This window comes from Neovison vison, chromosome 2 (assembly GCF_020171115.1).
Source record: "Neovison vison isolate M4711 chromosome 2, ASM_NN_V1, whole genome shotgun sequence".
In the NCBI taxonomy this organism is placed as follows: domain Eukaryota; kingdom Metazoa; phylum Chordata; class Mammalia; order Carnivora; family Mustelidae; genus Neogale; species Neogale vison.
Genome location: NC_058092.1, coordinates 45,949,075 through 45,975,874, shown reverse-complemented (window position 1 = coordinate 45,975,874; position 26,800 = coordinate 45,949,075). Strand labels below are relative to the sequence as shown.

Genomic DNA, 26,800 nt, shown 5'->3' with positions numbered 1-26,800 from the left:
ACAACCTTAAATGATTTCAAAGAATACTGTTACATACTCAGTATCTACTTTCTCTAGGTCTAATCAATTTTAAATTATTTCTTTCAATATAATTAATCAGCTTTATCAATCTCTTCATATTACCTTTTAAGTTTGTAACTTGTTCTATCAAAAAAAAAAAAATCACCTTCCTTCCTAAGAGCTTTGCTATCAGTAGTCACAGTAATTACTGCAGTTTTGGAAGTAATATATGATGATGGAAATCTTAAAAAGTTACATTTTATCTTTTCCTAAAAGAAATCACTGTGATGCTAATGAAAAAAAGACTAGAAAAAAAATTTTTAAATGAATTTAGGAATATCAAAGTCCTAAGTGCCCTTCGAAGTAAATACTAGAATAGAGTCAACTTCCAAGGCTGCATTCATCTCTTGAAAACAATACCAATTTTGAAAAATGACTTTTGTTTATAAACTAAAAGTATGCAAGAAAGGATTGATGGAGGCTAAATGAATTAATATTTGCTGAATGTAAATACTAAGATTTATACTTTCATAACAAGTTAACTAAAGATACACAATTTTTCGTGAATTCATAGGAAATATTTCAAGACAGTTTATCTTTTGCATTTTCAGATACATAAATACTTACAGTTTGATAATATGAGGATGACGAAAGAGTTTTAGGTTTTGAATTTCTCGTTTTATTTTTCCAACAACATCTAAACTGCGAATCTTCTGTCTATTTAAGATTTTAACTGCCACTTTATGGCCTGTCAATTGATGTTCTCCAACTAAAGAAAAGAAAAGGAAAAAACTTGCTGTCATAGCAACATAATCATTTTTCATTCTTCCTTCTACTGTAACCCCAAATCTCTCTACTCATACACACCACTTTCATATAATCTACTGCATAGAACTTAAGTTCTTTTTACTTCTGTTTCTTCTATTAGAGTATGCACTCCCTGAGGAAAGAAACTACATCTTGGTCTTCTCTATATCCTAGGTACCTAACAGGGATGTTCATTAAATATTTGTTGAAAGGATTACTGAATTCTTTAACACTACAAAAAAATAACCAAGTTTGGAACATCTTTCGGATGGGGCAGAATTCACTATGTTTTATTAATCTCTTTATTTCTTCATTTCTGGTTAATGCTAGTCATTGTATATGAATAAATGACTTCTATAATAAATTAAAAACTTAAAACTGGTATTACTTCTTTATCAGAAAATATACATGTAGGGACGCCTGGGTGGCGCAGTTGGTTGGACGACTGCCTTCGGCTCAGGGCGTGATCCTGGAGTCCCGGGATCGAGTCCCACATCGGGCTCCCAGCTCCATGGGGAGTCTGCTTCGCTCTCTGACCTTCTCCTCGCTCATGCTCTCTCTCACTGTCTCTCTCTCTCAAATAAATAAATAAAATCTTTAAAAAAAATAAAAAAAATTAAAAAAAAGAAAATATACATGTAGCCCTTATTTTACATATTTTTTGTCTTTTCCATAAAGATTTCCTATTTCCTCCTATTTAATGGGGTCTCTACTTCTTTCAAACCTTTTTAGCATGTCTACAAAGCTCATGTATCATTTATCATTTTTAGGCCATGGTAAACATTTGTGATTTTAACAAATCATAAGACATGAGCTATGAACACATACCCATCCCGACCTTGAGTAAGGCAGTCAATATTCATTTGACTCTCCCAGAAGTACAAAGAACAGTATTTTGTACATAATATATGCTAAATAAATCTACATGGCATTAAATGAAACAATAGTCCTTTCCCTTTCATGAAACACATAGTATCCACACTACTAGTAATATCCAAACACTGCTCAGATGAAAAATCCTCTATCAGAAAACAAACCTGTCAGCCTCCCCTTCTACTTCCCTCAATTACTATTCTAAACATTGACCATTCACCTCACAACACATAGTCAACCATCGACTCCTTATAGCAAATTCCCCTTTCATTTCTTTGGGGGCAATCAAGTCCATAGGAGTGATTTCCTCTACCTTAAAGTCTTGGTTATATCCACATTTCTCTTCGCTCCAGTCTTAGATGTTTTCACCCTTCTCCTGTTCAAGGCCAGTATCACCAACTTGTGGCCTTGAACTCACCTCTTCTACACTCTCCTGACAATCAACCACTTTCTTTTCTAATAGCTCCTGTTCCTTAGCCCATCAATATCCCGTCCATCTTCCTTTAGTTTTCAACATTTGTCTCACCAGCATTTCTCAAAACATCAGTGTACATTTATTGTCTGTGCCTCCTCCTCTTTCACCCTTCTAACATCACTGCTATCTGGCTTCTGCCTCCACTCCTCTATTGAAACCAAAGGTTCACAAAAGACCCTTTAATTATCAAGCCATGTATACCTTCCAGTTCTCAGATCACTGCAATCTCTGTTGCAATAGACAACATTGATTACTCTCCCTTTTTGGTGGCACTTCTCACTCCAGTTTCTTCTACTCACTCTCAGAGGGTATGCTTTATGTCTTTTACCTGTTCTTTAAAGTTTAGGGTCCCCAGGTTTCTAATCTATATCCAAAGTAGATCCTTAAGTTATCTAGTCTGTCTCTCATAGTTGTAATTATCAACCATGTGGCAAGGACTCTGCCCTTTTCTTCAAATTCATATATCTCAGTATAGCATTGTTCCACAAACACCTCAAATTCAGCATGTTCAGAAGTAAACGCAGCATCCTCTTTCCCTTCCTCTACCAAACCTATGTCCTCTATTTCACTTGATGACACACAGCCTATATGCGAGAAATCAGAGCCAGTTGACAATCTCTTAACCATTTCTTGGAGTCAAGTTTCACAATCATTAAAACAAATACATTAATAATAATAATAGACGTGACAACAACACTTATTGCTTATTCTGTGCCAAACATTATTCTAAGTACTAACTACTCTGCTCACTCAACCCCACAACTCTATCAAGTGTTACTGTCCTCCACTGTAGTAATGAGAAACCTGAGGCACAGAGAAGTAACTCAACAGAAGTGATGCAGTACAAGCTGGCACAACATCTGATCCCAAGTTTCCTCACTTCAGTTCACAGGAAGCATGGTTAACTACACATAATAATGCTCCCAGTGAGAACAATTCAAACATGAAATGCGCTGACCTAGAAAGAACTGAGTTTCTTGTCACTGGAGATTATTTTTACCTTTATAACTTTCTCAAGTATTAAATTATCATCTCAAAAACTTTAGTGAAGCTTGAGAGTTATTTTACCTACATATAAAATAAACTGGTAGCCATCGTATCAAGTTCAAGCAATCTATCCTAACATTCCAAAATATGTTTCTTGAACTCCAGAAAAATATCAATTTCAGGGACTTCCTTTTTCGGTTAATTTTTTACATTCCAGTGTAATTAACATACAGTGTTATATCAATTTCAGGTGTAAAATATAGAATTCAACAATTCTAAACATTACTCAATGTTCATCAAATTAAGTGTATTCTTAATCCCCCTCACCTATTTCACCCAACCCCCCACTCTCCCCCACTCTGGTAACAACCAGTTTGTTCTTTATATATTTAACAGTCTATTTTGTTCTTTTTCTTTGTTCATTTGTTTATTAAATTCCACATATGAATGAAATCATATGGCATTTATCTTTCTCTGACTGACTTCACATAGCATTGTATGCTCTAGGTCCATCCATCTTGTTGCAAATGGCAAGATTTCATTTTTTTTTATGGCTGAAATCAATTTCAGGGAATTTCTTTTTTTTTTTTTTTTAAGATTTTATTTATTTATTTGACAGAGAGAGATCACAAGTAGGCAGAGAGGCAGGCAGAGAGAGAGAGAGGAAGCAGGCTCCCTGCTGAGCAGAGAGCCCGATGCGGGACTTGATCCCAGGATCCAGAGATCATGACCTGAGCCGAAGGCAGCGGCTTAACCCACTGAGCCACCCAGGCGCCCCAATTTCAGGGAATTTCTACTCAATTAAAATAACCTAAATGGTTTCTTGATCCCTGGGTAGTTTAGTACTCACTTTTGGGGATTTCATAAAACCCAAACATTTGCCTACATGGCCTAAAAAATAGGTCTCTCTCCTCAAATGCCAGACAACCTCAGTGAAAGTAACCAATGCTGCATCTCCTTGTCAATTAAAAAAAAAGAAAAAAAAAGAGTTCAATTCCTCTTTCCCCATTTGATAATTGAAACTACCGACTACTGAGAACATATATGCTCTTTCCAGAGCAAAGAGTGGAAGAGCAAAGACTGTAACAAACGGATGTTTTGTTTTTTAATGCTATATGCATAAACCAAACAACAAAGAAACCAGAAAGTGAATGAAATTTCTCAAAAACAAACAAACAAACAATTTAAAGATGAAGTATTACTGGGGCACCTGGGTGGCTCAGTTGTTAAGCATCTGCCTTTGGCTCAGGTCATGATCCCAGGGTCCTGGGATCAAGCCTCACATCGGGCTGCCTACTCAGCAGGAAGCCTGCTTCTCCCTATCCTTCTCCACGCACTTTTTTTTTTTTCCAATTTATTTATTTTCAGAAAAACAGTATTCATTATTTTTTTTCCCAATTTATTTATTTTCAGAAAAACAGTATTCATTATTTTTTCACCACACCCAGTGCTCCATGCAAGCCGTGCCCTCTATAATACCCACCACCTGGTACCCTAACCTCCCACCCACCCCCCGCCACTTCAAACCCCTCAGACTGTTTTTCAGAGTCCATAGTCTCTCATGGTTCACCTCCCCTTCCAATTTACCCAAATTCCCTTCTCCTCTCTAACGCCCCTTGTCCTCCATGCTATTGGCTATGCTCCACAAATAAGTGAAACCATATGATAATTGTCTCCACGCACTTTTGTTCCCTATCTTGCTCACTGTCTCTCCCTGTCAAATAAATAAATAAAATCTTTTAAAAAAAAAGATGAAGTATTACTTTGTCAACAAATTCAATAAAGCTGCAATATACAAAGTCAATATACAAAAATCAGTTGTGTTTCCATACATTAAAAATGAATTATCAGAGAGAGAAATGAAGAAAACAAATTTACAATTGAATCAAAAGAAAAAAATACTTGATAAATGTAACCAAGGTGAGAGATCTGCACACTGAAAATTTTAAGACACTGATAAAAGAAGACACGATACATCATGCTCACAGACAGAAGAACTGATAATGTTAAAATGTCTCTACAGACAAAGCAACCTACAGATTCTACACAATCCCCATCAAAACTCTAATGGCATTTTTCACAGAAACAGAAGAAACAATCCTAAAGTTTATATGGAACCACAAAAGACCCCAAAAAGTCATGGCAATCTTGACAAAGAACAACAACATAAGAAGAATCACACTTCCAAACTTCAAACCATATTACAAAGCGATAGTAATCAAAATAGTTTTTAATACCAGCCTAAAAACAGACACACACGTCAACAGAATAGGATTGAGAACCCAGAAATAAACCTATGCATATATGGGTCAATTAATTTACAACAAAGGAGTCAAGAACATATACAATAGGTAAAGGATAACCTCTTCAATAAATGCTACTGAGAAAACTGGATAGCCACATATCAAAGAATGAAACTAGAACCCTATCTTACACATTACACACACATCAACTCAAAACAAATTAAGAAACCATAAAACTTCTAGAAGAAAACATAGGCGATAAGCTCCTTGATATAAAGTCTTTACAACTTTTTTTTTTTTGGATTTGACCAAAAAAAAAAAAAAAACCCCAAGACAACAAAAGCAAAAATAAACAAGTGGGACTACATCAAACTAAAAAATTTTTGGATGGAAAAGGAAACAAAATGAAAAGGCAATCTACAGAATATAAGAAAATATTTGCAAATCATCTATGTGATAAGGGGTTAATATACAAAATATATAAAGAACTCACACAACTAAATAGCAAAACAAAAACAAAAACAAACTGATTAAAAAATAGAGAAACTGTATAAACGTTTTTCCAAAGAAGACATACGAATGGCCAACAAATACATGAAAAGGTGCTCAACATCAATAATCACCAAGGAAATGCAAATCAAAAGCACATCTGCTAGAATAGCTGTTACCAAAAAGAAAAGAGGTAACTGTTGCCAAGGATGTGGGGGGAAAAAGGGAACCCTTGTGCACTGATGGTGGGAATATAAATTGGTACAACCATTATAAAAAACAGTATGGAGGTTCCTTAAAAATTTAAGAGAACTACCATATGATCCAGCAATCCCATTTCTGAATATGTATTTTAAAAAATGAAAACAGGATATCAGAGAAATACTCCCACTTCCATGTTCATTGCAGCATTATTCAAAACAGCCAAGACATAGAAACTACCTACGTGTCTGTCAACAAATGCATGAAGATATGATACACACATACACACAGAGCAATATTTGCGACACCATGAATGGACTTTGAGGCATTATGCTTCTGGCTTATAAGCCAGATAAAGAAACACTGCATGGTATTCCTTATATGTGGAATCTTTTAAAAAAAGCAAACTTGTAGAAAAGTGGAGCTTGGTAAAAAATACACAAACTTTCATCTATAAGATGAATAAGATCTGAGGATCTAATGTAAACTTAGTGACTACAGTTGAAAACACTGTATTGTATAACTGAAATTTGCTAAAGAACTTAAATGTTCATCTATATATAAAGAATATATATACATATATATTATTTTCATATGTACTTTTACATGCATAAATTAAAAAGAGGTGACAGGTGTGTTAATTAACTACATGGGAGAAATCTTTTCACTATATTATATATATATATAAATATATATACATATATTTATATATATATCAGCAATAAAGGAGCTAAAATAAATTAGCTGGTATTAAATCTGTCTGCAGGCTATTAGGAATACTTTCTTTGTAAAGGGAGAACACAGATAAGAAAGAACATTTTAAAAAAATAGCAGGGATGGACAAATTTGCCATAATTTATCATTACTCAGAGTAAATATCCAGATCAATATAAGCAGTAAGGGATGTCTATTCATGGAACAACTATTTAATGAATGGCTACCATGGTAAGCACTGCACTAAACACATGAAAAGTGAACAAAGTAGTTCTGTCATACCCAGTATTTATTCCATCCTTCCTTCCCAGACATAAAGACTCCTGAATTATACCCAAGCACATGGCTACCCAGAGTAGAGACTGCATCCCAGCATCTCTTTTAACTAAATTTGGCCCTATCAATATATTCTGGCCAATAATATGTAAGCAGAAATGCCCCTCCTAAGCTTATTCATTCCTTCCTCCATCCTAAAGCCTGGAATGCCAAAGCCACCACCTTGAACCCTAAGGACAGGATTAGGCAGGTGGGAAGCAACAGAAGAGAGAAACCCATGTTTCTGATGTCACTGGGTACAACAACATTCTGTCCACCTACTCAGATTGGAGAGAAAAATACTCTTGTTTAAGCCACTTTTCTGAAGCTGTCTGCTATTCAGCTGAATAGAATTAATTCACTATTTAACATACTTTAAAATTCAAAAGGTGTGAACTTATTTCAAATGTTGTTTTGCTGAACTACCATCCCTGAACTAACAGAAATAAATTTACAGCCCAAACAATTTCTTGGATTAAAGAGTTCTACAAATTTACCATTCATTCGTGTTTCATTTTGCTTTTCCTAAATTATAGCCAAATTACACAAAATACTCCCAAAAGCCATGGAATTTTATGGGAAAAAATCCATACCTACACTATCTATGCCTTTTAGGATTTTTACATTTGATGAGATGAAGAGCTGTCATACAGAAGAATGAAACTCATTTATATTGTTCAAGAAGGAGAGCTGTGATAAACTGGGGCACCTGGGTGATTCATTAAGCGCCACCTTCAGCTCAGGTCATGATCTCATGGTCCTGAGATGGAGCCCCACATTGGGCTCCCTGCTCAGTGAGGAGTCTACTTTTCTTTCTCCCTCTGCTGCTCCCTCAGCTCGTGCTCTTTCACTTGGACTCTCTCTCAAATAAATAAAATCTTAAAAAAACTGATAGAAATTCTTTCAACAGTCAGCTACTCTAGGAATCCTCTCCACACCTCCCTTTTCACCACTCCAACCTATACTGAAAATTACCACCACCCAAAAAAATTTCCCACTTAACACTGTAGCCTGACTATACATTTTATAAGTCATTTTATTGAAGTTTAAAATTTGCCCCTCATATAGTACCATAATTTTGGCAAACATGTACGGTCATGTAACTACTACTAAAATCAATTGTAGCTTACTTACATCATCACATAAAAATTCCACCATATCCTTTCATAGTTAGTCCCTTTCCTCCACCCCAATCCCTGCCAACTACTGATCTGTTTTCTTTTACTGTAGTATTTTTCTGCATATTCTATAAACAAAACCATACAGCATGTAGCCTTTCAACTCTGGCTTCTTATGTGTTAATACTTCTGAGATTCATCCACTTTTGTGGATTTTTTTCTTTTTGTATACATCAATTTATTCTATTTTATTGCTGAATAATGTTCCCTTGTATGTGTATCTTACAATTATATACAATAAATATATCCATTCACCAGTTGATGGACATATGGGTAATTTCCAGTTTTTGGAGATTATGAATAAGTCTGCTATTTGTGTCTGTGGTGAGAGTATGTAGGTGAGGCCAATGTGTCTTCATTTCTTTTGGGTAGATTTCTATTTCTATCCAGTATTGGATTGCTGGGTTGTGTGGTAAGTTTATATTTAAATATAAATATAATATTAATATAATAAATTTATAAATATAAAATATATATTAATTATATAAATGTGTATCATATTTAAATATATAATATATAAATATAATATGAATATATTTATATTTAAATAAACTTACAAACAAGTCTATATTTAAACTTTCCCAGCTTTGTACTCTCACCAGTGGTCTATCAGAGTTCCAGTTCAGGGATGCCTGGGTGTTCCAGTTAGTTAACATACAGTGTAATATTAGTTTCAGGTGTACAATATAGTGATTCAACCCTTCTCAACAAGATCCTAGCAAAAAGGATCCAACAGCATATTAAAAAGATTATCCACCATGATCAGGTGGGATTCATCCCTGGGCTACAAGGATGGTTCAACATTCGCAAATCAATCAATGTGATAGAACAAATTAATATGAGAAGAGAGAAGAACCACATGGTCCTCTCAATTGATGCAGAAAAAGCATTTGACAAAATCCAGCATCCGTTCCTGATTAAAATGCTTCAAAGTATAGGGATAGAGGGAACATTCCTGAACTTCATCAAATCTATCTATGAAAGACTCACAGCAAATATCATCCTCAGTGGGAAAAAGCTGCGTCCTTCCCATTGAGATCAAAAACAGGACAAGGATGCCCACTCTCACCACTCTTGTTCAACATAGTATTAGAAGTCCTAGCAACAGCAATCAGACAACAAATGGAAATAAAAGGTATGCAAATTGGTATTGAAGAAGTCAAACTCTCTCTCTTTGCAGATGACGTGATTCTTTATATGGAAAACCCAAGAGTCCACCCCCAAACTACTAGAACTCATAAAGCAATTCAGCAACATGGCAGGATACAAAGTCAATGTACAGAAATCAGTGGCTTTCTTATACACTAACAATGAAAATATAGAAAGGGAAATTAGAGAATCGATTCCATTTACTATAGCACCAAGAACCATAAGATACCTGTGAATAAACCTAACCAAAGAGGTAAAGAATCTGTACTCAAGGAACTACAGAACACTCATGAAAGAAATTGAAGAAGACACAAAAAGATGGAAGACCATTCCATGCTCTTGGATCGGAAGAATACACATTGTTAAAATGTCTATACAGCCTAGAGCAATCTATACTTTTAATGGCATTCCGATCAAAATTCCACCAGTATTCTTCAAAGAGCTGGAGCAAATAATCCTAAAATTTGTATGGAATCAGAAGAGACCCCGAATTGCCAAGGAAATGTTGAAAAATAAAAATAAAACGGGGGGCATCACGTTACCTGATTTCAAGCTTTACTACAAAGCTGTGATCACCAAGACAGCATGGTACTGGCATAAAAACAGACACATAGACCAGTGGAACAGAGTAGAGAGCCCAGATATGGACCCTCAATTCTATGGGCAAATAATCGTCGACAAAACAGGAAAAAATATACAGTGGAAAAAAGACAGTCTCTTCAATAAATGGTGCTGGGAAAACTGGACAGCTATATGTAGAAGAATGAAACTCAACCATTCTCTTACACCGTACACAAAGATAAACTCAAATGGATAAAAGACCTCAATGTGAGACAGGAATCCATCAGAATCCTAGAGGAGAACATAGGCAGTAATCTCTTCGATATCAGCCACAGCAACTTCTTTCAAGATATGTCTCCAAAGGCAAAGGAAACAAAAGCGAAGATGAACTTTTGGGACTTCATCAAAATCAAAAGCTTCTGCACAGCAAAGGAAACAATCAAGAAAACAAAGAGGCAACCCACGGAATGGGAGAAGATATTTGCAAATGACAGTACAGACAAAAGGTTGATATCCAGGATCTATAATGAACTCCTCAAACTCAACACACACAAAACAGACAATCATACCAAAAAATGGGCAGAAGATATGGACAGACACTTCTCTAATAAAGACATACAAATGGCTATCAGACACATGAAAAAATGTTCATCATCACTAGCCATCAGGGAGATTCAAATTAAAACTACATTGAGATATCACCTTACACCAGTTAGAATGGCCAAAATTAGCAAGACAGGAAACAACATGTGTTGGAGAGGATGTGGAGAAAGGGGAACCCTCTTACACTGTTGGTGGGAATGCAAGTTGGTGCAGCCTCTTTGGAGAACAGTGTGGAAATTCCTCAAGAAATTAAAAATAGAACTTCCCTATGACCCTGCCATTGCACTCCTGGGTATTTACCCCAAAGATACAGATGTAGTGAAAAGAAGGGCCATCTGTACCCCAATGTTTATAGCAGCAATGGCCATGGTCGCCAAACTGTGGAAAGAACCAAGATGCCCTTCAACGGACGAATGGATAAGGAAGATGTGGTCCATATACACTATGGAGTATTATGCCTCCATCAGAAAGGACATACCCAACTTTTGTAGCAACAAGGATGGGACTGGAAGAGATTATGCTGAGTGAAATAAGTCAAGCAGAGAGAGTCAATTACCATATGGTTTCACTTATTTGTGGAGCATAACAAAAAGCATGAAGGACATGGGGAGTTAGAGAGAAGGGGGTTGGGGTAAATTGGAAGGGGAGATGAATCATGAGAGACTATGGGCTCTGAAAAACAATCTGAGGGGTTTGAAGTGGCGGGGGGGGGGGGTCGGGTACCAGGTGGTGGGTATTATAGAGGGCACGGATTGCATGGAGCACTGGGTTTGGTGAAAAAATAATGATACTGTTATGCTGAAAATAAATAAATGAAAATATATATATAATATAAATATAATAAATTTATAAATATAAAATATATATTAATTATATAAATACGTATCATATATTTAAATATATAATATAGAAATATAATATAAATATATTTATATTTAAATAAACTTACAAACAAGTCTATATTTAAACTTTCCCAGCTTTGTACTCTCACCAGTGGTCTATCAGAGTTCTAGTTCGGGGATGCCTGGATGTTCCAATTCGTTAACATACAGTGTAATATTAGTTTCAGGTGTACAATATAGTGATTCACACTTCCACATACCACCCAACGCCCTTCAGAGCAAGTGTCCTCCTTAATCTCCATCCTCCCACTGACTTCCCCTAAGGTAACCATCAGTTTGTTCTCTGTAGTTAAGAGTTTGTTTCTTGGTTTGCCTTTCTGGTTTTTTTCCCCTTTGCTTGGTTGTTTTGTTTCTTAAATTCCACATAATTGTGAAATCATATACTGAGTGTTCCTTTTCTACAGGCTGTGCAACACTAACATTTATTTGATTCTCAGTTCATCTCTCAGAGGCAGATAGGAGGGGCTGGACGTCAGATCCCCTGTAGTCTTCACCCACTGCAAGGGATAAAGCTACTACCAATAAGCAGCAAGCCTGGAAAATGCAGCACAGAGAGGTTAAGAATTTTCCCGCTGTTGTTCAGCTATGAAGTGGTAAGGCCAAGATTTAAACCCAGCAGCATGTACTGTCCAATACTCAAACAAAAGAAGCTCACTCATTTGTCAGGATTACCATTTGATAGACTCCTGCATTAAGTTACAGGTTGGACTAGAGCAAGTCTAATTCCCCTTCCAGCTCTAAGATTTTTCTTTCTTTTTTTTTTTTAATTTCTTTTCAGCGTAACAGAATTCATTGTTTATGCACCACACCCAGTGCTCCATGCAACACGTGCCCTCCGTAATACTCACCATCTGGCTCCCCCAATCTCCCACCCACCACCCCTTCAAAACCCTCAGATTGTTTTTCAGAGTCCCTAAGGGTCATTCCACACTGAAGGATGTAATTCTTTTTTTTTTTTTTTTAAGGATGTAATTCTTTTATGCCACTCTACTCTCCTGATGATTTTAGTTGCCATTTCCTGGATGCTTTCCAGCTCTACATTTTTCTGGATACACAACATATAGGACTTCATATAACTATGTTATGTAGTTGTAAATACATGACTGTTTTGTAGCAAGATGAAATAAACTTTTCAAGTTTCTAGTCTTATCCGCAATAAAGTCTAGCATTTTTTACAAGCATAGACCCTACAATTTTATCAAGTATAATGGGAAACACTCTCTTCCTATACATTATTCCATACTATTCATAGTAACTACTTCCCATTCAATTTTAATATATCATGTAAGATTACTATATCCAGTAAAACAAATAAAAGGAATAATTACAAAATAAAAGTATTATTTTAGGCCTGAATTATGATCTTTTTCTCTGCTAGGCTCAAACAAAAGCCAAGGGTTGTCAAATGTCCCTCTGCTGTAAAGGTCATGTACATATTATATAATAATTTGAACTATGTCACCAAAGACAAAGCTTCAGTCCACAAAAACTTTATTTCATTTTATATACTCCACAGGCCCAATAGCTTCATATGATATTTCCTATCCCTATACAAAGTCCCTGACCAATGTACAAAATGTGTAAGTTTTTCTGAACCTTGAAAAGTATCACCTCATTGGAACATGACATCGCTATGCTCCCACATGTAGTAGAACATGTAGTGCTATGCTCCCACATGTAGTGCTATGCTCCCATTTTATTAGCCTAAACAAATAAAATCAAGTCTATCACCATATTACTCAGTATAGCTAAATAAGTTTCTAAAATTTCAGGGTACATTTGGGATGACCTTAAAATTTAGGCTACAAAAATACACTAAATCCCTCAGGAGGGTCTCTAAGTGAAAGCACGTTGACCAAGTACAAAAGAGATGGGCATTATTCTTCAACATGACTACAGGATTTTTTTCTTAAAGATTTCATTTTTTTCTTAAAGATTTAATTCATTTATTTGACAGAGACAGACAGACAGAAAGAGAACACAAGCAGGGGGAGCGGTAGATGGAGAGAGGGAGAAACGGGCTCTCCACTGAGCAGGGTTCCCGATGCAGGGCTTGATCCTAGGATGCCAGGATCATGACCTGTGCCAAAGGCCAATGCTTAACCACTGAGCTATCCAGGTGTCCCATGACTACAGCTTTTAACTGCAACCCAGATCTTTCTCAGAAGCATATACAAACTTCAGATAGAAAGCTCCTATGTGATTTTTAGTGGGGATTGAGGATAGCTAATGGTTCTTTCCCACTAATCTGGGAAGGCCAACTAACAGCTGTATGTCTATATATATCCACACATGCTAAACATTTTTACATACATTACTTCATTTTAACCTTATAAGAACCTCACGAGGAAATTTTACAGAAAACGGAGGCTTACAGACATTAAAAATGACAAGTAATAAACAAAATCAGTCTTTAAGAAGCGTATGGGTAGCTCAGTTGGTTATGCAGCTGTCTTCAGTTCAGATCATGACCTTGGGGTCCTGGGACGAGCCCCTACACTGGGCTCTCTGCTCAGCTCAGCGCCTGCTTCTCCCTCTTCCTCTGCCCCTCCCCCTGCACCCTGGGCACGCGCGCTGAGTGCACACTCTCTCTCTCTCTCTGTGTCTCAAATGCATAAATCTTTTTCAAAAATCCTTACTTAAATCCAAGTCTGTCTGATTCTAAAACCTAGGTTCATAATGATTATATATTGATTACAGAGTATATTGCGTCCCATGATTACCCAACAGATTTCACTCACGTCTAAAATACTACTACTGTTTATAGTACTATAGAATCTAAAACTGTATATAATAATGACTTGGGGTTGGGTACAGTGGTACTCAGAATTCCAAGTTGAGATGCTAGAGACATAGCTCTTCTAGCTAGAGTGGGATTTTTCAGTGCCTTAGCTATAAGATTCCTTTCATGGCCTAGCAATCTTAGGGTGAGACCCTGAAACCAACCCTAGGTTTAAAAAGCAAGGGAGAAAATTTTGGGATACATTATGAAATATTCAGTAGCAAGAAAGATCAGTCTTCTGTACACCCTCCAGATGCAGATACGGCAAGATGGCTGAAATAAAAAGCAAAGGGAAGATTAAAGAACTTTTTATAATGGTGATGGACAGAAGTTCTGAGATAGGTCAAATTATGGTACCACTCAGCATTATGCTGAGTGAAATAAGTCAAGCAGAGAGAGTCAATTATCCTATGGTTTCACTTATTTGTGGAGCATAACAAATAGCATGGAGGACAAGGGGCATTAGAGAGGAGAAGGGAATTTGGGTAAATTGGAAGGGGAGGTGAACCATGATAGACTATGGACTCTGAAAAACAATCTGAGGGGTTTGAAGTGGCGGGGGGGTGGGAGGTTGGGGTACCAGGTGGTGGGTATTATAGAGGGCACGGCTTGCATGGAGCACTGGGTGTGGTGAAAAAATAATGAATAATGTTTTTCTGAAAATAAATAAATTGGAAAAAAATACATACCAACACACACACACACACACACACACGTACTTCAAAAAAAAAAAATTATGGTACCACACAAAATGGAGGTTCCACTGATACTACTAGTAAGCTAAAACCCATCCTAGTATGTTCTGTGCACATAGTTGAAAAACTGGAACAAGGAGGTAATTTGAATGACTAATACTGGAGGCTTCATTTAGTTTCATAGATAAGAAAAGCATTTATGTTATACATAGTTAGGCACCTGTGTACCTTTCCAGTATCATCTTTCACCATTCCTTCAACTCAAATGGTATACTTCAGTCATTTAGAACCATTTTGAATTCCCCATCAGGGCTGTGCTTTCTCTAATTTCCAAGGCTAACAACGTATCTAGATCATGATAAGCATTCAGTAAACTTAAGTAGAATTTTGTTAAGTATAGTAAATGAATTCTGTTAAACATGTGAACCATTTGTGTCCCTGATCATCAATCTCCAATGTCTCACTTATCCAAGTTTCATTTGTCTTTTGAAGTTTATCTCAAGTACCATTCCAGTTAGCATTCCTGAAACACCACCCCCATTCCCCCATCATTCCAACAACTCATCTGCCTGGATTAAATGACCCTCCAATGCACAACTGCACTCCTCTCCATGATAGCACTTAACATCAAGGGCTATAATTACCTATCTAGTTGTTGCTATTGATCTCCCTCTTTAAACCAATCAGCTCCTACAGAGCAGGGTCAGTGTCTCATTTTACTTTGTATTGCAGCATCTGGCACAGTGCTTAACATACAATTGACGTTCAGTAACTACTTTCTGTATGGATGGAATGCATGACTGACATTAATGGTTGTTTGAACATATAATTTAGGTTTCATATACTACTTGTATTGCAGCTTTAGAATTTGAGAGGGGATTTTAAATTGGGTGTGCTAATCTATCATATATGAGAAAAACCAACAAATATCTGTCAGAGACAAAGTATAAAAGTATCATGTACACATTCTAAGTCCCAAGGAATCCCTTGCAGTACTACATTCCAGGAGCTCCTAAATGCAGAAAAGTATTAACAGAAGAAATCTCCATCAGCACCAGGACTGCAATTTATTTAAAGTCAAGTCATTTCAGAAGAAATCAAATGTCTTCTAGGAAAATAAATTTGGTAAAAAGGAGATGTAGCTAGTCAATAAACACATAAAAAGGTGCTCAATATGTTTAGTCACCAAGGAAATGTAAATTAAAACCACAATATAATACAATATCACAATATGCCTACTCAAAACAATTAAAAAAACAAACAATACCAAGCCCTGGTGAATATACAGAGTAATGAACTTCTCTATTGCTGGTGGGAATATAAGTTATTGCAAACACATGGGAAAAGTGTAAATTGGTGCAGAATATGCAGTAACTACTAAAACTAAACATTTATACTCTGGCTCAGTGATCCACTCCTAAATTTCCGCTATGTATATACAGCAGAAATGTATACAGAGTTATCAAGTGCTTTGAGATCTTTATAAAAAGCTATTGTCCTGGTCCATGGACTTGTGCTTTCAGTACCAAAGATCCAAGAAATGGAAGGAAAATTATAGGGTGCTGAGGAAAGGAACCAGAGGGGTCTCCAAAAGCAAGGCAAAAGGAGCATACAAGTTCCGGGCTCAGGAAATAAAGGAATTTGGAGAAAAGTGGCTATGATATCAATAGGAAGAAAGGTATTTCTCAAAGGCATATGATAATAATAATGAGTGGTTACAGCACACTGGGCACTTCATATATACGTGTGTGCCTACATGTGTGCCTACAAGTGTGCCTACGAGTATTTTGTATACATTTTCTTAAACACTACAAGGACTTGTGGGGAAAACTGAGGATCACAGAACTTAAGAAACTTACCCAAATTCATATAAGAAATTAATGCTAGAGCTGTGATTCAAGTATCTTGCTATCTCCAAAGCTATTCTCGGGGGGGGGGGGCAGAGTTTGTTTCTTTCTCATTTTTCAAGAGTCCTAAAGAGTTCTGTTGCCACTGGCAAAATGACAGGAGACAGCACATGGACTAAAAAATAAAACAATACAACAAAATCCTTTTCTCAAAAAACATACCACATATTCCAAATAAAACTTGATTTTTTAAAACCAAAAATTATACTTCAGAAAAAAAGAGATTCTTCTCTCAAACTCAAGGTCTCATAAACCTTTCATATTTAGAAAGGTTATTTCTAAATTATTTTGAACAAATAACTATGTAAAAAAGACACATTTGCCTAAACATGTATCAATCATTAGCTGAAAAAAAATCACTTGACCAAATTAGTAGACAACATATAAGATGTTTATCAAGGATATGATAATATGATAATTATTCCTGAACAGTGATTTCATACTTACAAATGTAGAATATCTTTTTTTTCCAATTTATTTATTTTCAGAAAAACATTATTCATTATTTTTTCACCACACCCAGTGCTCCATGCAAGCCGTGCCCTCTATAATACCCACCAACTGATACCCCAACCTCCCACCCCCCCGCCACTTCAAACCCCTCAGATTGTTTTTCAGAGTCCAGAGTCTCTCATGGTTCACCTCCCCCCTTCCAATTTACCCAAATTCCCTAATATCTTAAATAAAATAAGCCTTATAAAGATCAAAGTTTTTAAAAAGCAGTATACTTTGTGTTTACAACATTGTGAAATTCCTAAGTGTAACTCTGTAAGACAAATGAAAAACCCAAAGCTCTAATGTTATGTCAGTGGATACCTGTTTACAGTATCGTTCACAGATTCAAAATAACTTAAATAAAAACGAATGGGTACTCTAGAAAACTATGGTTGATGATTCAAAAAGTGGCCCTTGTGGGTGCCTGGGTGGCTCAGTCTGTTAAGTATCTGTTAAGGTCATGATGCCAGAGTTCTGGAATTGAGTCCCGCATATGGCTTCTTGTTCAGCAGGGAGCCTGCTTCTTCCTCTGCCGGCTGCTCCCCGTGCTTGTGCTCTCTCTCTCTGAAAATTTAATAAATAAGGTCTTAAAAAAAAAAAAAAAGTAGCCTTAGTAATGACAAAAATCTGAAAAGTAGGAAAAAACATTATTTCTAAAATAATTATAGGATAGGATTTTGGGTATGTATGCTTACCCATACAGCAATATGCTATGATAGAAAAAAAAGACATGTATAGGAATGTGTAAAGCATAGGCTCAGTCCTTAAGTGTCTGCCTTCAGCTCAGGTCATGATCCCAGGGTTCTAAGAGCCCCGCACAGGGCTCCCTGCTCCACAGGAAGACTGTTCTCCCTCTCCTACACCCCCTGTTTGTGTTCCGTCTCTCGCTGTGTCTCTCCCTGTCAAAAAAATAAATAAAATCTTAACAAAAAAATGTGTAAAGCAGCAATATTCATAATAAGCAAAATGTAAGAATTACCCACAGGCCTGTCAGTATCAGAATGGATAAAAAGGGGCACCTGAGTAGCCTCAGTGGGTTAAGCATGTGATTCTTGACCTCAGCTCAGGTCATGATCTCAGGGTTGTGAGTTCAAGCCCCTCCACAGTGGGCTCCACACTGGGCGTGGAGCCTAATTAAAAAAAAAAGGATAAATAATGGTATAGTCTTAATGTAATAATATACAGTGATGAGAATTAACAAATTACAACTAAATGCTGCAATGTGCAACAGACATAAGTTGAAGTGAAAGAAGCCAGTCACAAAATAACTACTGTTTCTACAAAGGTTTTTGGTTCGTTTTTTTAAAATATTTTATTTATTTAGTTGTCAGAGAGAGAAAGCTATCACAAGCAAGGGGGAGCAGCAGGCAGGAGAAGCAGGCTCCCTGCTGAACAGGGAGCCCCATGTGGGACTTGATCCCAGGGCTCCAGGATCATGACCCAAGCCAAAGGCAGACACTTAACTGACTGAGCCACCCAGGTGTCCCTCTACAAACTTAAGGTGAAACTAATCGGACAGTAGTTACCCCTGGTGGGGGTGGAAGATGGAAAGAGTAACTAAAATGGAGCTTTGTGGGATGCTGGTCATTTTCTGTGTCTTTAGTGGTTTTATGTGTCTGTTTAGTTTGTGAATATTCACTAAGAATACAGGTTTAAAAAAATCACTTAGAATGTATGCATCTTTGTATATGTGGTAGCGCTTAATAAAAAGGTTAAGAAAGAATGTTTGGATAACATTCTATCCATACTTAGGCTCTGACAAGTCAGCAAGCAGGGCCTTGACAAGCAGCAGCCATCCTTACTCAATTGTATCAAGAGCTTTCACTCTGGAGTCAGGAGAGTCATCTGAGGCACATATGTTCTAACCTCTACCATCTCCAGGCTTCTGCCAAAATAACACAAGGCTCCTTTCTTCTTCACCCATGGTGAAACAAAATACAGACTCATTGCTTTTCTCCAAATTTCCTTTCCCTGAAAGCCCTTTAAAGTTCTCTAAAGGATAGTTCTGAACAGGAAGCAAAAAGACTTAATTCCTTTTTATCCACCACTGATTAAACAAGTTCTGTTAAGTGCTTTATATGTGTCTTATTTAATTCCCAGAACTCTATAATGTAAATATTATTACAACCAGTTTAAAGAAATTCAAAATTAGACAACAGTGAGTGGCAAGATGCTATACCTGCCTGCAGTGCCCAAGCTCAAAATTCACATTCTTTTACCTCCCAACCATCAGCCTCTCTTGATGATAACATAACAAGAGTGTTTACTCCCTGTTAATCCTTTTAACTCCAGCGCTTGAGTTGAGAAATTAGGGCACTGAAGGAATGAAGCCTAATTGTGATAGGCTAAGGAAGGAGGGACAAAGGATGAGAAGAATCAAGTAAGGAAAACTGCTGTGTTCTGACAAAATGCAGGCCGGGGTAAGGCTGTACCCTTCGCTGTGGATCAGACAGGTTAAAGGTATTTATCAAGAGCTGCCAAATGTCAAGAAAATCAAACATGGACTCAAAACAGTCCCATAGTACAGTATGTAGCATTCACTCATATTTTTATTGAGAACAAACTCATATACTTGAAGATCTTTTTCTCCTAGTTGTTTTTACCCTCTGAGCAGCCATTTGTTCATTCATTCACTTGACAAATATTTTCTGAGTACCTAATGTGTACTAGGAATTCCTCCAAATGCTGAGAAAACAGGTATAAATGGAACTTATATTCAGGTGGAGAATACAAACAAACATAATGGTAATATAATGGAGAACAATGAAAATAAAGTACCATATGAGTGACAGGCTGGAGGTGGGAAAATGTGCTATTTTAAATAGATCAGGAAAGCCTGAAGGTGTGAATTTTTGGCAAAGGCTGTTCAACTAACTTCTTTAAGAACTGATTATGTGGTATGTTGTATTCAGCTTCATTTTTAAAAGTTATGTTTATACTGGCTTTACACTGTAAAAGTGTTCAAGTATTTCTCAATAGAGATTATATAAAAAATAAGGTAAAACTGGGGCGCCTGGGTGGCTCAGTGGGTTAAGCCGCTGCCTTCGGCTCAGGTCATGATCTCAGAGTCCTGGGATCGAGCCCCGCATCGGGTTCTTTGCTCAGCGGGGAGCCTGCTTCCTCCCCTCTCTCTGCCTGCCTCTCTGCCTGCTTGTAATCTCTGTCTGTCACATAAATAAATAAAATCTTTAAAAAAAAAAAAAATAAGGTAAAACTGTGGAATGACTTAGCATTCCAAAACAAAATGAGAACCAACCTACTTTTTTTTTTTATCCCTAGGGCCTTTAGATTTTCATTTCAGTGGTTACCCTAGAGATTACAACAAGCATCTCTTGCTTACCAGAAATCTAGTATAAATTAGTATCTTTACCATTTCCTAGACAATCAATGACTTCAGAACACTTTGGCTCTGTTTCATCTCCCACTTTTTCTGTTGTATTTTACTCCTATATATGTTTATATCGCACAAAACATTATTATTTTGTATAGTCAGCATCTATTTAGTTACCCACATATTTGACCCTCGAGATGTTCTTCATCTCCTCCTGCTTCCATCTGGGGAAGCATGTTTTTGTTCTATCTGAAAGAATGCCCTTTAGTGCTCCCTTTACTGTGGGTCTGCAGGTGACAAGTTCTCTTAAATTATGCTAATCTTAAATGTATTTTGCCTTTAATTTTAAAGGATATTTTTGTTGGGTACAAAATTATAGGCTGGTGGTTCACTTCTTTCACCTCCCTGAAGATACCATTCCATTGTTTCCTTGCTTTGTTGAAAAAATTGGCTTATTGTTCCTTTGAAGATAGTATCTCCTGGCTACTTTTAAGATTCTCTCTTAAGGGGAGCCTAGGTGGCTCAGTGGGTTAAGCCTCTGCCTTCGGCTCAGGTGATGATCACAGGGTTCTGGGATCGAGCCCCACATCGGGCTCGCTGGTTGGCAGAGAGCCTGCTTTCCTCTCTCTCTCTCTCTCTCTCTCTCTGTCTGCCTCTCTGCCTACTTGTGATCTTCCTGTCAAATAAATAAATAAAATCTTAAAAAAATAAAAAAAAAATTCTCTCTTAACCTCTCATTTCTGCATAGACAGATTCAGTCCACTCCAGTATAAAAAAACCTCAAGCAAAGGGAACCAATTTTCAGCAGTTTTCCAATGATGTACCTAAGAATTATTTTCCTCTATTTTTTTCTGCTTAGGTTTCACAGAGTTCTGAATCTGTGGCTTGACACACTTATCAGTTTTGGAAAACTTTCTGCCATTATCTCTTCAAATACTGCTTCTTCCCCATTCCCTCTCTCCTCCCTCTGGAAATGCATCGTGTCCAAATCTGTATGATCATCAGTAGTCTTGGGTTCAAAATAACACCCATGATCACAGGGCACAATAGGTAGTGATCTAACACCAGTTTTACTTAGTGTTTTAGAAAGATTTGGGACTAGAAACACAGCATATCAGTATGGCAGAATCAAACTCATCTTTATCAGTTCTTAAAACATCTAATCCTTGCTTCCAGACCCCACATCACACACACAGAGTAGGTTGTGGGGGATGACACTCACATGAATGGATACCATCTATTCCAGCATTTGTATGTCTCAAACAGTAAGCACATCAAATAACTGCCCATTCATGAAGCTTCTAAGCCTCCCAAAAGGGGGTGCACTGAGTTAGAAGAGACATCATAAAGGGAAGCTGGAATATCTTTTTCTGTACAAGTTTTATAATGGTGGAATCATGAAGTAGTAATACAGTTCCTTGGAGTATTACATGTCCCTTAAGATACCTCTCAGTCCAGCTGTAATTTAATAATCACAGGTTATTTTCAAAATAAATATTGGTATTATGGTAATAGAACTGAGAAACCACATTTATCTTGGAAACTTTCTCAAAAGAAGGTAAACCTTCTTTTGTCATCTTTCCATAGGGGAAAAGGATCCTAAGCCTATAAGGAACTGTTAATCTATAGGTTCCAATAATACATGTTAGACTTTTCACTGTTTTTCTACAGGTGACTTTAGACTGTTTTTCTGTAAAGGTGGACTTTACACTGTTTTTCTTATACTTTCTATCATTTTGTCTCCCTTTGTTTCAGTCTGGATATTTCTTCTGACCTATATTCCTGCTCACCAATTCTCTCTTCGACAGAATCTAATCTGCTGTTAAAGCATCCATGGAGTTCTAACTCAATTATTATATGTTCCAGTCACAAAACTCCTTTATTTATTTATTTTTAGAGATTCCAGATCTCTGCTAAAACTCTCCATCTTCAACATAGTAATCCAGTTAAAGTGCACGAAGTGCACATCTAGTAACTTTAACATCTGATTCACCCATGAGTCTATTCCTATTATCTTAGTATCTCCTGGAATGTTCAACATTGTACATGAAAAAGCTTTAGAAGCTCCAGCTGGTATGATCTTCCTCCAAAGAATAAAAATAGGAGCATATCATCTTAATAAGTGTGTAATTAAGCTGATTCTAAAAAGAATTTCAGTCCTCAGAGGGCTGCAACCAGAAACCCAACTGTTTACCAGTGGCTCTCATCCTTAATTAGTTGTGAACTCCAACAGCTTTCTTTCCAAGACTCAACTTCTGCTTATCTCCTCTGCCTTTCAGCAACTGCTGTTTGGCTTCTTATGTGTATCATAATTACAAATTAGCAAATGGCTCAAACAGAAAAGCCAAACAAAAAGCAGACCTGCTCCAGTGCATTTTTCTTCTCACTGGGAAGATACTGACCACCCAAGTCCTGGCTGACTTCAAACAGATTTTTACATTATCCAGGTTTTATAATTTTTTTAAAAGATTTTATTTATTCATTTGACAGACAGAGATCACAAGAAGGCAGAGAGGCAGGCAGAAAGAGAGAGGAGGAAGCAGGCTCCCTGCCCAGCAGAGAGCCCAATGTAGGCTTGATCCCAGGATCCTGGGATCATGACCTGAGCTGAAGGCAGAGGCTTTAACCCACTGAGCCATCCAGGTGCCCCTCCAGGTTTTATAATTTTTTTTTAATTGTTCTTGACTACAAGGTTGATTTAATACAAGTCTGAAGTCATAACAGGTGTGGAAATTAATCACATCAGAAAAACTATTTTTGCAATATTAGAATATTAAAGTTTAAAAAGACTTTATAAATTATGTATGCCAACCTTCCATTCAAAACTGGAATTTTGTGGGGAACCAGGGTGTTTCAGTCAGTTAGGCACCTACCTTCAGCTCAGAGCATGATCGCCAGGTCCTGGGATCAAGCCCCACATCAGGCTCCCTGCTCAGTAGAAAGTCTTCTTATCCCTCTGCACCTGCCCTCCCCACCCAGTCATGTTCAAGTGCATGCACACTCTCTCTCCCTCAAATAAATAAATCTTTTTTTAAAATCTGAAATTCAAAAAATATATAAATAAATAAATAAAAATTGAAAATTTGAAGAATCTTGATGACCATCTAGAATCTAAGTAAATATGTCAATGACAGAAATCTTATGTCTCTTTTTTTTTAAATTTTATTTATTTATTTGAGAGAGAGATTGTGAGAGTGGAGAGGTCAGAGGGAGAGCAGACTTCCCACTAATCAGAGAGCCCAATACGGGACTCGATCCCGAGGCTCCAAGATCATGACCTGAACTGAAGGCAGTTGCTTAACCAACTGAACCACCCAAGCGCCTTTTCTTTTTTTTTTTTTTTTTAAGACTTTATTTATTTATTTGAGAGACAGAGAGAGAAAAAGAGAGAGAGGGGAGAGGGAGGATACAGAGGAAGAGGGAGAGGCAGACTCCCTGCTGAGCAGAAAGGCCAATGTAAGACTCAATCCCAGGACCCTGGGATCATGACCTGAGCCGAAGGCAGACCAACTGAGCCACCCAGGTGCCCCAGTGGTACCATTCTTAAACAAGTTCCTTGACAGAAACATCCTCATTGTTCTAGATAATTTGCCTCCCTAAAATATTTACCCAATAGTCACAGCTGTATCCTTCAAAACATCACGAATATGGTGACTCCTTTTCCTAGATGATGGTACTTTAGCTATTCAAAAACTGTTATTACACTTAAAAACACATGTTCTAATAGTACAAAAAATGTTTTCTTTACACTATCTCATACAGCACTCTTTAGGGGCTCGCCTTATTGGTCATTCTCTCAATGAAATATAATTGGCCAAGTTTTTCAAATTGTAGCATCAAGAAATGAACTCGATATTCAAACTTAAGCTTAATCCAAACTACAACAAGAACTATGATCCCTCTAAAACTACCAATTAATATACATCTATTTCCCCTCCAATACAATTTTTACATTTGAAGCATTTAAAACATATACTTCCTAAGCTTGTGGTAAGTTAAAACTCCAGCATCTCAGGAACTACTATCAACTGTTCTACTTTTATGTGCCTGCTTTTTGTTTTTAACTTAAGTGCTAGATTTGACACCTGTCCTTATTAAATTTCACCTTCTTGGATTTTGCCTAGCAATCCAAGAGCCAATATAAATTTAAATTCTGCTTCTGTAATTTGTCTATTAATTACCTCATCTAGCTTTGTACCATCCCCAATAAGAAATATTACTATCATTATTAAAGTAAATGTCCAAGATTTCCCTTTAGGATGACACCTACTTTCCTTGGGAATAGTTATTCAGCAGCAATAAGCCACATAGAGCACATTTCTTCATCTTATCCACAAAGCTACTGTAAGACATAAAGTCAAATTCTTGCTGAAATCAAGTTTACAGCATACAGTATACCTGTTATGTCATCTAACTGTGAATTAGTAAAGCACTAAGGACAGCCTGGTGTAAATCTGAATAAAAGGTAGATTTATCATATATTTGGCTTCAAATTCAAATGTGAGACAAGACTGAGTTAGGTCAATTCTCAATGATTACTTCCCACATTGTTTTAAATTAGTAAATCATCTATAGTGGTATCACTGCCACATTTTTAACTCTGGTAAAAATATTTTGCTTTAAATCCAACATACTAAACACAGTAAATGTTAAATATACTTTGATTTTATTATCTCATTAACTAAGTCTGGAAGAAGTGAATTATGGAATAATTTATAGTGCTAAGTCATACTCAAACACATTTAAGAAGAAAGTGAAGTTAACTAATATTTATGGTATGTATCAAGCAAAGTAAGAATTTGGAAAAAATTATGGTATATTTAAAATTTTTAATTCCAGATTTTCAATTATGACAGCTAGATAATTACCTTGTAGCTAATTTGTAATTTAGGAATTGAGTGATGTTAAATGAGAGCACATGACTCATGTTTTTAATACTACATAAAATTATATGAATAATATGAAGAAAAATCTCTGAAAAAAGCATTTTCATAAGTCAATACATTGGCATTTACAATGAGACATGTTTATTGCATGATTTGATAATTTCTTTAACCATATAAAAGGTTGTTTAAAAACAAATCTAAGGGCAGAATTAAAAGGATTATTACCATTCTAAAAACAAAGCCACCAGTTAAAGAAATATGGTGAAATTTATCAGAGGCAAGGCAAACATGGTTAAACATAAGACAGCACTTAAGCAAGAATACTGTCCCCTTGAAGGGGTGAAAACATTTCTATTATTAGCAGAGATAAGAGCTGCCTGAAATTCTTTCCTTCATACACTATACTAAAAATAAATGGTTCACTACATTTCAAAATAAACACACTGCTTTATATATGCAGTTCAGTCATTTAATAAAATCCATAAAATCAACCTGATTCAAGGTGCTCTTGTATTTGTGTCTAAGACATACCAGGTAGATTTGCTCTACTTATAACATATTCAATATTTTAGGAGTCTTGTGCCACCCACTTACTCATTACCTCTTAGAGGATTTGAGATTAGATCTTCTGCCAGGTCAAATTATCACCTTGACTTAAAAAAATTAACTACTTTCTCTACAAAATACTTTCCCTATCATCAAGGAAACTACAGGAATCTTGGAAGAATAAATGGGGCAGTGTCACCATTACAAATACTACTAATACTTTAAGGAAAACTGACATGGATGACAAGATAAGTGAATATTTTGGCATATTTTTACCAAAACCAAAACCAAACAACAACAGCAAAGACAACAGCAAAAACAAACACATCTAGATAAAGCAGCACTGTGTCAGCACTGGAAATGGATCAAAGTCCAAAAAACTAAGGTAATTGAGATATATGATCAAACTTCAAAAATCCTAACTTATATATATTAAGAGAAGTTTATTAGGAAGACATCTTTAGCTCAAAGTACATTTTCTCTAGTTAAAAAAAAATGAACTGTATAACTGTGCTTCTTCTCTAAGTAGACAGGGCACTGAAAATCACCCATAAATAAAAACTGCCTGCTGCTGCTCACATTCTCTTCCTTCTAACTTCTGCCTCTTCCTTTCAGGAGATCTGTGTTTGCTAGCACAGGATCTAGAATAGAAATTACATGT

General features: G+C 36.5%; 1 protein-coding gene across 2 annotated transcripts in view; it reads right to left on the bottom strand.

Annotated features, from left to right (window-relative positions):
- Nucleotides 1-26,800, bottom strand: part of PRKAA2 (protein kinase AMP-activated catalytic subunit alpha 2) — a 72,074-nt gene that overhangs the window by 36,593 nt on the left and 8,681 nt on the right. Inside the window, exons 1-2 of one of the 2 annotated variants that reach the window (XM_044238327.1) lie at nucleotides 16,834-16,924; nucleotides 628-769 (exon numbers count right to left, since the gene is read on the bottom strand). In XM_044238327.1, the coding sequence (XP_044094262.1) occupies nucleotides 628-769; nucleotides 16,834-16,843 (152 nt within the window). In that variant the 5' untranslated portion in view covers nucleotides 16,844-16,924. Of the gene's footprint in view, nucleotides 1-627; nucleotides 770-16,833; nucleotides 16,925-26,800 lie in introns of those variants that run through there. The other variant, XM_044238326.1, reaches the window with a different exon arrangement.